This window comes from Serinus canaria, chromosome 1, assembly GCF_022539315.1.
Source record: "Serinus canaria isolate serCan28SL12 chromosome 1, serCan2020, whole genome shotgun sequence".
Lineage (NCBI taxonomy): Eukaryota > Metazoa > Chordata > Aves > Passeriformes > Fringillidae > Serinus > Serinus canaria.
In genome coordinates this window covers 99,535,902-99,548,385 of record NC_066313.1, presented here as the reverse complement: position 1 = coordinate 99,548,385, position 12,484 = coordinate 99,535,902, and the positions used below count along the sequence as shown (strand labels likewise).

General features: G+C 38.8%; 1 protein-coding gene across 1 annotated transcript in view; it reads left to right on the top strand.

The window, feature by feature from the left end:
* The window catches only part of MAP7D2 (MAP7 domain containing 2), a 77,410-nt gene extending 67,245 nt beyond the window's left edge, over positions 1-10,165 (top strand). Inside the window, exons 9-17 of the mRNA XM_030234659.2 lie at positions 779-1,002; positions 1,389-1,515; positions 3,400-3,604; positions 3,721-3,825; positions 4,996-5,049; positions 6,014-6,092; positions 6,783-6,969; positions 7,707-7,986; positions 8,553-10,165. Coding sequence (XP_030090519.2) covers positions 779-1,002; positions 1,389-1,515; positions 3,400-3,604; positions 3,721-3,825; positions 4,996-5,049; positions 6,014-6,092; positions 6,783-6,969; positions 7,707-7,956 — 1,231 coding nt within the window. The 3' untranslated portion in view covers positions 7,957-7,986; positions 8,553-10,165. The remainder of the gene's footprint in view (positions 1-778; positions 1,003-1,388; positions 1,516-3,399; positions 3,605-3,720; positions 3,826-4,995; positions 5,050-6,013; positions 6,093-6,782; positions 6,970-7,706; positions 7,987-8,552) is intronic.
* Positions 10,166-12,484: the final 2,319 nt, after the last annotated feature.

Below are 12,484 nucleotides of genomic sequence, written 5' to 3'. Positions count from 1 at the left end.
CTGTTCTCTTTATGTGCACCTATTTTCAGTTAATATCAGGTATCTTTACCGTTCCACTTTCCCAGAACTGACTTCAGGGTTGTCACTTTCCCTGAAGTGTGCTACAGCCAGATAAGCAATTGCTGCTGTGCATCACCATCACTACAAGTGCAGCTTCTGAAAAGCTGCAGGGTCTGAGTTTGGAGTCTGAAGTCTGTTGTGTTGATGCTGAAAAAAGCACTAACTCAAACAGTGTTGCTGACAATATAAAGGTTTGATCAGTTCTGTCTCTTTCAGTAGTACCCAGCCTTACCTTTGTATATATTGGTAATTGGTGCTTTTTTTGAAAATTAGAAAAAGACCATGGTTGGCAAGGTGGCATTCAGATGAAAGCAGCACACTGTAGCTCATTATGATTTCTACAGACAGAGAGCAGCCATAGCTTTGGTTTACTTGTTGAGAAGGACTGTACAAACAGTAAAGTTGACAGAGTTCTTTTGAAATGGTCATGACTACCTAAACCAATGATTTTAGTACACAATTTCCTGTCTCTCACCTAGACCTTAGACAGTGTTATTGGTTTATTTTAATAAGAATTTTCTGTAATTGTGTGCACTTCTATGTCAGTTTCATGCATTTTAAGTTCTGATTGCATCCAGGTGGTTCTTTTCAGAATTGTGCAAAACAGCTGATACTCCTCTGTAGCCACAGACAAGAAAGAATGAGAATTGTGAAGATGGAGTTTGATTCCAAGCTGTGTAACATCTGGCCATGTTTGATTTTTGTTTTCCCTCATTAGGACAGTTGCAAAGACTTATCCTCAGTCTCCTAAAAACACCAAACAGTATCCAGCTTCTCCTGTGAAGCATCGTGCCACTTCCAATAGCAGCCAGGAAACACCTAAAAAGAAAGCAGACAAGGAGAAAGAAAATGTCAGTCACCCAAAGTCCCCAGGAGCACGCACTGATGATGTGGCTCCTGAGAAGCACGTGCCTTCTGCTGGAAAGGCTGAGAACAGTGAAGGTGAGCCTTGCTGCAAGATGTTAGTGCAAGGTCTGGTGGGTCCCTGGGACTTTTAAACAGTGATGAGCTATTCCTTTTATGAGGCTGCTCAGTCACAGGCTTATGAGAATGTGTAAAGATACATACTGGAACCTGTGAACACACAGTTTTCACTAATGTACCAAAAGCCAAATGTACCAATTGTTAATGAAGATGTGAAAATGCTGACATCCAGGGATGCCCTTATCTATTCCATCTTTTTTCTGCTGAAAATGCTAAAATGTGCTTTTAAAAAGGTGTCTCACCACTCTGAACCAGGCCCATTCCAGCCTCTGTTTGAACCTGGAATTGCTGGGCACTTTCTTTGTTCCCTGCCTGACTTTCCATCCTTGGTTGTCTTCTCCTAGGGAAGATCACAGCAGGAACAAGTGATGCAGAAGAAGCTGCAAAAATTCTAGCTGAGAAAAGACGACAGGCCCGCCTGCAAAAAGAACAAGAGGAAAAGGAGAAACAGGAAAGAGAAGAACGAGAAAGGTCTCTCTGTTGCTTTGTGAAAATTATAACCTAATAATTTAACCTGTATCACTGAAGATGCTTGAAATTGTGGTAGTTTTGGAATCAAGCAGGAGCTTATATTATCTGTTAATTTCTTTAATTTCAGACTCATTTCATTCGTGTCTTTTGCAGTCTCCGTGATTAGTGAAGTTAAAAAATAATAATTTGGCCTCTTCAAGAACCCTGAATAAATTATTACTTTTCCAAATACTTCAGGCATGTCCATGCTGAAGTACTGCACACTGCAGTCTGGTCATAACTGAAGCATTTTACTTTGTAAAAAAATATTTTAGGTGGCTTTAAATGAGCTAGATCACATAGCAGAAACGGTCTTGCAGCAGCAGGATGTGAATTAAATGGCAAAGCTTGAATCATTCATAATTAACCTGAAGCTCCTCTTCCTGCCTGGCTCTCCTGCAGGCATTGAGGGCTGAGTGTGGGCAGAATGAAGGTTGCTGTCTGAGCAGTGAAGCTCTGGCTCTGTTCTGGGAACCAGCTTTTTGGTGGTTCTCCACATGGGATGCTGGTTGCAAGTGTCAGCAAACCACACACTTCCTTCAACCCTCTAATAGTAAATCACTAATTCTGCTTGTCTAGAAAACCCTGCTTTGGATTTTCTTACTATAGACACGGTGGGCAGGATTGAAGCGTGGAATAGAACTCTCCAACTAGTTAAAGTTAGGGGTATGTTTATTGACAGCAGCAGACACATGGGCAGTAATCTCCCAGAGATGTGGGAGATTCCAACGAATCACAGGCTCCAGCTCTCTATTTACCTAAAAAGTCTTACATATTCATATAATTCCCAAAATGCCTGATACATATTCATTACCTAACCTGCCCACCCCCCTTTGTATTAAAATGTATTTATAACTGAGTCCCAAGTTCCTTCACACTTGCGCAGTCTTTCACCTCAAATGGGTTGGTGGGTTTTGAAATGGGTTGTGGTCTTCTGAGTCAAAGTGACCTTTTACTTTTGCCTTGTTGGCAAGTTTTGGCTATAAACCCAAACCCCCTCTGCTATAGCTCAGGTTTTGGGGCCCAGGTGCAGGCTATGGTCCTCTTCTTTTTCACAATTAAATCCACATCCCATCCTGCTTCTTTAAACATAGTAAAGACAGGCAGGTGATATACCACTCTAGCCTTAACTACTTTATCTGCTAATAATTAACTCTCCCTTATTATTTCTACTCTTAATTGTTTCTATACCCCCAACTAAATTTAGTTTGACTTTTAATTCTTTCAGTTTCTTTAAACCCTTGATTCAGGGTGGGAGTGGAATGACCAGCTTCTGCCATTTTGGCCCTGATAGAATGATAAGAATGTTTACTTAAAAAACAATTGTTAAGGAGCATGATGTCCCTCAGTGGGCCAGGGAACAACATAGGTGGAATTTAGACCCACTCCTTCCAGTATTCCACTGTGTTTTGTGTAATTTTGTGGATGCTACTCATCCCATCTATTTATCTTCAGATGAAGCAAAGGATAAAAGTACTTGCTTGTTGATAGATACCAACATTCTGGGTATCAAGTATAGGGGAATAAGGGTTGTCTTCGTTCTTGAAAATTTATGATTGACACTTTTAAATGAAATTAGAACAGGAATGTTTTCTTTGATCACACATGTTGTTTTCAATGGAAATTATAACTTCTATGAAATATTTTAGGCATTTAAAGTAAGATTGGCGTAAAACCTTGATAGCAACCTGAATTCTGAGCATGTGCTCAATGTCTTCACTGTATCCTGGCATCTTTCATGAAAATATGTGCTGATACATGTGTTACCAGTTACTGATGTACATTCAATAGAATTCGTGCTAAACAAGATGAAGCCTTTTAAACCTTCTGTTACATTTTTTGCAGACTTGAAAGAGAAGAGCAGAAAAGAAAGGCAGAAGAAGAAAGACTTCGTCTGGAAGAAGCAGCTCGTAAGAAGGAGGAGGAAAGAAAACGTGAAGAAGAGGCAGCTAGAAAAAAGGCAGAAGAGGAAGCCAGGAGAAGAGCTGAGGAAGAACAAATGCTAAAGGAAAAGCAAGAAAAAGAGCTCCAAGCCAAACTTGAGAAACAGGTATCATCTCAAACAGAAATGTGAAATTTTTATACATGTAAAAAAATACTTCTTAATTTTTGGTAGTCTGCCTGAAATAAATAATGGCCCTAACATATTTTACACATTTTAATTAGAGGGAAGAAGCAGAAATCAAAGCCCGTGAGGCAGCTGAACAGCTTCGTCTTGAAAGGGAACAAATCATGCAGCAAATTGAGCAAGAAAGGCTGGAGCGGAAGAAGGTGAGTATTTGCATCTCAGAATAATTATTTCATTTCTTCTTTAAATACATAACCCAGGAAGCACCCAGTAGTATCTAATAACAGTAATCTGGAGGGGTTAAAGGTGAATGGCTATGCCAAATTTAATATTTGTTACTTGCCTGTTAGGGGAACATGGACATCAAAATTTGTAACAAAGTGGAATTGCCTGAGGCAAATGACTTTCTCCTAGGCACTGAGCAAACACAGAGCCAGCCTCTACCTGAAAGTTAAATGCCTGAGACAAACAAGGAATGGCATGCCAAGGCAAATATCAATTGCTGTCCAACCCAGGACATCACTAACTACTGAGAAACATGAGTGACTTTGTTTAAAACTTGCTCAACAAAAGCTCAGTGTCATTAATTGAGAAAGTTTGTGATTAACAAACAGTTTTTCCCCCACCTGGCTGTCTCTGGTTGCATTATGCAGAGGAACAGGATTGTCTGGCCACTGCTGCATACGGAAGTGGCTGAAGCTGCATAAATTAGTTTTGTTTACAGCTGTGTGGCAGGAAAGAGAGCAGCTGCAGAACTCCTATCTGGTTACAGTCATCTTTTCATACATGTTATTCCAATATGTTTTAAACTGTTCACCACTGAACTGGAGGCATGTTGCAGTTGCAGATTACAACATCAAACCAAAGTGTTTTACATCTCAAATAACATTGCCTTTTTAATGAAGAAAGAAGGAAAACAAAAGTATTTTAGGATGATGCCTTACACATTTCTATCAAGAATAGCTTCAGATATTTTGCTCTTCTCTTCCAAAAAGGCTAACTATTTTTAAAGGCACTGTTTGGAAATAGTTGGAAAAGCAACTAGATTAAAATTACCACTGTTGGTTTTAAACAAATGTCTTGTTCCAGAACTGAGCATAACTCATAGCTGCAAACACCTGGTATTAAAATACTTTTTTCAAAAGTGCACCTGCTGAGAAAGTCATGTTCTTTAAGATCTGATAGGTTAAAGCCAGCTGCAAGATGTTTTCTCTCTTTAATTTTCTTTATGTTTCTTATTTGTTCTCCCTTTTCCAAGACAGGCAGAAAGGATGTTCTGACAGTAATGAAAAGGTTCTTTGTCTTTTTTCCTGTTTCTCTTGTGTTACATAGTCTGTCTGCCACCTCATCCTGAAATTTATTTTGATTTACAGAGAATAGATGAAATTATGAAGAGAACAAGGAAGAGCGAAACCCCAGAAATAAAGGTATGAAACATTGTGTTTGCAGATTTTTTTTGTTTTATTATCAGATGTGGAAATTAAATTCTAGGGTAGTTTCTATGTTACTAAGTATACTTAGGTACACTCTAGACGCAAATTTTAGATGCATTTCAAACTGAGAATAACTGTTGCTGTGCTCCAGAGACACAGCTTTTATGCAGCCTTTGCAGGTAGGATAATTGTCCTCCTCACTACCTAGCAAGGAGCAACAGCTCATTCCTGCATGCTGGAGCTGTAATGTTTGCTGCTGTTGATGTGTCTTCCTGCTGAGTACCAGGCAGTGATTTAGTTACTGAGCTCTCTGTAACCCCTGTCAGGAATGTGAGAATGAAAAGAAGGCACTTGTGTCCAGCTAAGGAGTGACAGTCAGGTTTTCATTTCTAATCTATCACCGAAGGGGTACTGGGGACAGAGAAAGGTGATACAGAGACTCCATCATCAGAGGACATCAAAAAGCACTTTATTATTGGAAATTCACAGATCTTATAGAAACAGTGGTGGACCGAAGACCTGACTGGTCTTTAGGAATCTTCTCTCACCTCTTGGTCAAGAAGGGACAACTTCTTGTAAATAACTTTGACAAATAGATATTGCCTGCCAAATGTAGAGATTGAGATAATAGTTGTTTTAATTCTTTCTCTGAGCTTTCTCACAGCTTCTCACAGCTTCCCATGAAAATCCTGGGAGAGCTGTGTCTCTCTGTTCAGAGGAAATGTGATTACCACACTAATCTACTAAGGAAACTGTTCAGTTACTTTCAGAGAATATTTTCTTTTTTAATTTTAAAAAATGCTATGCCTTAGTAAAAAGGGGGAAAAAAGTTCTGTCTTGCTGTTGATGGTCTTTGTCACCCTGTGGCCCTGGGCAGTCTCACAAGTTTTGAGTCCAATTGGTTCCATGAAGGTTACGGTCTTCCCTCTAATACAGCTGAGTCATTGCTTGATTTCAGAAGGAAGAGCCAAAACTGGAGATCCCATCAACTTTGAATGTGGAAAAGCAACCAAAGGCCCTTGTTCTCAACCAGCCAGGTAAAAAATGCCATATTTTTCTGACCTATTTTCCCCGTTGAATCTCTTCAGTTTATTTTTGTCTGAGGCAGAACACTGTGTCTTATCATAAGTTCTTTGCTTTCATCTCAGAAAGAACAGCTGCATTTGCATCAGTGACAAATGTTAGAGACAGCTTTCCTTTGCCACTTAAGCAAAAGCAGAATAAAGTTTCTCCTCCATTTTAGCACCTGACGTAGCATTTTTTGTAAATGAAAAGTTCTAGTCTGCCAATGTTGGTTTTTGGTTTGATTGCTGCAACCTACCTTCAAATTTTGTAGGTAAAAATTTTTTGCACACAAAATCAAGCTTTTTATAGTATAACTCTAAATCTAACATTTAATTTCTCTTCATTAAAAAAAAACATATTCATTTAAAGGATTATTAAATAAAATATATCTGACATTATCTATATTTTGTTTACTTCTCCAGGCTAAGGTTTTTACTATGTGACATAAAAGATAGAACATTCTCTTCCTGTTTCCTCAAATTAAAAAGATGTAGCATAAAGAGCAGTTTTGGAGTGGAATAGAGGAATGACAGTACATTATGAGGAGTCATGGATTAAACTCAGTCTACTGCGTTGCCAGTCTTCCTTTCTACTCAATCTGTAACTTGAAACTTTGTTATTTAAATAGTTTTTACTGTCGTAATTCTATCTTTCTTTTACAGAGATCAATGGATTGGCGACCTGCCTGAAAAATAAAAGCTTAGAAAGTGCTGCTTCTGTAATCCCTTCCCAAGATGTAGTTGCTAATGGACTGAAGTCAGTTTCAGGACTTATTCAGCTGGAAGCTGTTGATGGGAAATCTAACAGCATGGAAGATTCAACAGATGAGGTTCAGTCCATGGATGTGAGGTACAGACTGGATTTACCTACAGGGTTGTGGAATTCATGTGAGACACAGGATTTTGGGTTTTGTTTGTTAGTACTTTTCTACCTTCCTTCTCACATCCCCCCGCGGTGGCAGCTGGGTGTGCACTGGCTGTGTTCTGCTCCTGCCAGGATGCTCCTGGGTGTTTGGCACAAGAGCCACAAAACCTCATCTCGCTCTCATATATTTGGGAGAACTCTGAAATCCTTCCACAGTCCTTACTTTTGGATTCCATGCAAGTTTGCTGAAACCTTTCAGACAGTTCTGTGCAGCTTCTGTAGATACTGTTCTGATGTCACTATTTTTAAATTTGGCAAACCTTAATCATTAAGGGATGGTAACCTTCTGTCCTGAGCAGGGCAATATCTTTTTTGTTTTTTGTTTTTTTTGGGTTTTTTTGGTTTTGTTTTTTTTTTGTGGTTTTTTTTTTGTTTTGTTTTTTGTTTTGTTTTGTTTTGTTTTTTGTTGTTGTTGTTGTTGTTTTGTTTTTTTGGGGGTTTTTTTGTTTGTTTGTTTGTGGTTTTTGTTGTTGTTGTTGTTGTTGTTGTTGTTTTGTTTGTTTGGTTTTTTTTTATTCGGACATTCTCTAGGTAAAATCTTGCTGCAGCTGCCCTAAGATGAGTGGTAGTTTCTGAACAGTCAGAGGTTTAACTTGATTGTCGCTTAAGGAAAAGTTATAGACCTCTTATTCTGTGTCTTTCTTCCTTTATCTTTTGCATAGCCCGGTTTCGAAAGAAGAACTTATCTCTATCCCTGAATATTCACCCATGAATGAACTCATGCCAGGTGTTTCTTTGGACCAAAATGGGACAAGTAATGCCAAGGCTCTTGAAGACCTCTTGGATTTCACAGGCCAAGCTACCTACTCCAAGATGTCCAGTGATACCCTTAGCCTAGATGACTGTAACAAAAACTTGATTGAGGGATTTAACAGCCCAGGACAAGAAAATACACTTAATTCTATCTGTTGACAGCCTTGCTTTTCAGCAGAACTGATACAGGTACAGTATTGTGATAAACATCTCATGATAAACTGCTGTGATTACTTCCTAGCTTCCCAGAATATTTTAGCAGTTGTACATGGCAGTGTGGGGAGAGAAAGAAAGTTGTTCTCCTAGGTATTTAAATTCAACATAATCTTTGAGATTTGCAGCTGCCTGTAAATTGGCATCATATGCAAACTGACTGTATCATAGCAACCACAAGTATCTGGTAAATGGAAACATTTTCTTTAGGCATCCAGAATTTCTCCATTAATACAATACCTTTCCTGTATATCTTTGGAGCCTATTTGCATGGAGAAAACAGTTAAAAGTGGGGCAAGTCTAGGCCATGGTAGTTATTGCTGCTGCTTACTCTTTTCTGTGCTGCTGTGAAATTTGCAGTGTAGAATCACATACCCTGAAAAGCCAGCATCGTAAAAATCCATAGTAAGCTTCAGTGACAGTTTCAAAGTACAAAGCCATAGTCAGGTTTTTTGGAAGAGTATATTCTCTAAATAGCAGAACTGAGGTCATCTAACTTGCGTAGCTGACTTGATATTCTTCTCTCTCTTTTTGATTGACAGAGGTTAATTTCTGGAGGATATATATCCCTGTGATGCTACTGGCAGTAAAATATGAGCTTGTCACTTGAAAAAGCTTCTGCAGTCCTTGAACACTGGATTTCAAATAATCAGAGCTGAATATAGCTTGTCTTCCCAGGGAGTATGTTGAATAACTGGCTGCTTTTGGTAGAAACCAATGATCTAGAGCCTTGATGTTTCAGGGAAGACAAAGCGTGCATTAGAATTTGAGCTTTAGCTGCTAATGAAGCACTTATTTCTTCTTTAAGTTAAAATTCATCTCAACACTTCACTGTGATTTTTACCTGTGCATTTTATTTTAAAATAATTCTTTCCTAAGCTTGATCATGCATCCATTTAGACATCTTTTTCTTGTAAATAATGATGGGATTTGCCCACAGTGCATTGAAACAAATTAATATACTGTACTTTAGTTTTGTGCCTATCTTTTTTTGTCTTTAATAAGGAGTTAATGGCAACTTTTATGAGGTGTGTAATTCAAAACTGTAGCTGAAGAGGCTTGAAAAACATAGCTGCTGGAATCAAAAGAGCCTTCTTATTGACTGTGGAGTATGGGAGCTATCCTTTTATGATTATGTTGACACTTTTAGTCACTAGTGGCACTTACCAGTTAATATTAATTAGTCTGGGAGCAACTATCAACTGTGTTTGAAATCATATTTGTGTAGCACTTGTAAGCAAAGTATGCCAAATGCCAAGTATAACCCCTTAATATGTGTGTAGTATAGCTGTAGTAGATCCGAGTGAGTGATCAGGAGGGTGACACATTAACCTTTGAATATGCAGACACTTGATTGATACCAGCAGGCTTTCTATCACACAGAGAAGTATTTTGTCTTCCTGTAGGCTCAACAAAATGGGATTTGGTCAGCAGCAAAACAATATGTGAGTGTCAGAAACACAAAGGCCAAAATGCTCACTGGGAACACTGGGCGCCCTTAACGTTCTGTAAACATCTGTATGCACCAGTCCACATTGAGGTGTACAAGGTCAGGACGTCATGTGCTGCACAGTGTCAACTTTATTTCTGTTGCTGAACCTTTATGCTAGATTAGATGCTGCTTTGAGGGTATTTTGTCCAGTCCCTTATAAGAATAAATTACAAATACAACTCTCTTTGGACACTAACACCAAAAATGTGAAAAGTTGGGGGGGAGGGGGTGTTTGGCTTTTTTTTCCGGTTTTTTTTTCCCTCATGTGTAAGAGTTCACAGCATAGATTGACCTCAGTTGTAGCACCATTATTGTGCTCTTAAAAGTCAGCAGTGGGAAAGTAACCAGTGATATGATGTGCAATGCCTAAAAAAATCATACCTACAACAACCCAGCTCTATTTATGTTAGTGTACTTCAAAGAATACTTTCTTTTGACTGTGCAGTAAGCTGTAGCATGGTACTGTGTCTTCCAAATTAGTCCTTCATCTATTTCCTGAATAATAAACAAACATAAACAGTTTGTTTTGCTGTAATACACTGTGTTTGACAAATGTCATATTATATTTTATTATGGTGTCATTGTATAACCTGTAGATTTCTGTATTTGCATGACCTGTATAGCATGTATAAAGGTGAAATACATTTTCATTTATGAATCTGACTTGTTTCTTAGCACTTTTTTTTCCCCACAACAGTATGACTGATTTAAAAATGCATGTATATTAATTTGTTCTGAGGTATTTTCTGAAGGAGGGTAAAATACTGAATGAAGAAGTGTTTGGCAAAACCTCAGAATATTTCACCATTGTTCCGATTGCCATATATTCATTTGCTTTCTGAGGTGTTGCCAATACACTGGGGAAGTGCAGGCTGGTGGCAAAGAGCCTCAAGGTCAGGACTCCAAATTGTGCCCTCCAGAGGGCTGGTGACAGTATAGAGCCAATTTTCAGCCCCAGCCTCTGCTCTCTGGCAAAGAAAATAAGCAAAAGAAAACTTAAGAGCTGTGGTAAGTAGACACTTCTGTTTAGTGTGCAAGAGCTGTTCTGTAAGAGTACCCATGACATAAATGCTGAACTTCTCTTCAAGCTATGTGCACACACTGCTGCTTGGAAAGCAACCAGCCTGGAGCTGCTGATAGTTCTCTAGTGAAATGCTGAGGAGATTTTTTTAATATATTTTTTAAACCATGACTTCAGTCAAAATTGCAAATGAGACAATCTGATTTTGATTAAGTATATGAATATTTTCCATAGTGACAGTTCATTTAATTTGTATTGACTCCTGAAACATTCATGTTATTTTTCCACTCGATTATATACGGAAACAAGATGAGTATTTGTGAAGAAATTGCATATTAACCTTCATATTCACTTTCAAATGTAACTTTTCAAATTTGGCTGAATATCTGGAGTAGGTACTCTCAGTTGAGGAGTTAAATTGCTTCTTTTTGCTCTTGCCTTGGACCACAGGGAAGGCTCTGAGCAGACCTCTTGTCTCCCCAGGGAGTTAATTTCAAATAAAATTGCATCAGTGAGGGGTGGATCTGGACTCCCAGGCTTGTATTCTCATCTGGTGATGAACAGCAAGAAGCAGGGGGCATCCTTCTCTCTCCTTTAATTGTACAAATGAGATGTGTGCAGGAAGCTGCAGAAATAGCAGGTTTCTACTCTGTCTGGCAGAGTGGGGATCTTCTCCCGGCATAAAGAGAGCAACACCTTTCCCTGCCTCCCACCTCACCTCAGTCCCTTGACAGCATCTATAGCTCAGGTGTCCCTGCCACCAACCCACTCCTGTTCCAGGCATTGTCAGTGTGGCACTGCTGCTCTTCTACTGCCCAAGGTGGCACAATGGCTTTCAGCATTGATCATGCTGTTTGGAGAAGCCTGAGATCCCAGGAAAACTGGGCTTCAGTGCTACACAGCAGCCTGGAAACCCTAGATGACGACATCTTTCTCATTAAGGTTTAAACTGCATTAAAATGTAGGTAGTTCAATATTCAAGAGCTGAAATCTAGACTCTGAGGTTTATATCCTGTTTTCTCTAAGCCTGGCCTGTGTCCTGCACAACAGGGAGACTGTCCTGTAAGTGGCACAAATGAATCAGTGGTAATATGCTAGTCCTTTTCCTGATTTAGTGACCTGTGGGACTTCTGCCTTACTTCTCTCTTCTCCCTCCCTATTCAGGAGCAAGGTGGAAACTGAAAAAAGTCTCTTTATTTGCTTTCATTTCAGGATAATGTTGTTCAGGCTGTTGGTTGGCTCGAAAACCAGAGTGAAGAGTGGTGGTTCGCCTATGCTGTCAGTGGTCATGGGTGCACAAAGAGACTAGTGTCAGTTATCTGACATTGGGGATATTTATTTTCAGTATCAATATTAAATTCTGGAAAGTGTATTATTTCTGCTGAGCCACTATGCTAAAATATGGAAAATATATTGTATGTTATGACTGAATGCAATTTTCTCTGGATTTTCTTTTTAATTTTCAGGAAAGCAGGATTTAAATTCAATCTCACCAGAATACCTACACTTAAAAATAACAGAAAACTTTAAATATTCAGGTGCATTTTGGTTATTGCTGTTAGTGCAATAATGCCAGTCCAGAATACAGTGAGCCAGAATGTTAATTTCTCCTCCACTTTTTTTATCCCATCAATCATTTATCATATCCTCATGATGTCCTACAGCTGAAGAGTGGGTGATGCTGTTCACTCCAATTTAACATGTCTGTTGGAGCATGTGAAGTGGAAAAATCCTTGAAATTGCAGGCAGAAACTCCAAAAGAAATTATATTTAAGCTTTTAAAATGATTACCTAAAGTAATCATTTTAAGAATCAAGAAAATGGTTTCTTGATCACCAGAATTTTAGATACTTGTTTTCTTCCCAGCAGCCTTGTTTGCTCTGCAGCTTGTATATGTTTTATAGCATTTTTATTATCCAAGACTGAGCTTAGTAATGCTTTTAATCTAGTAGGTTTGATGA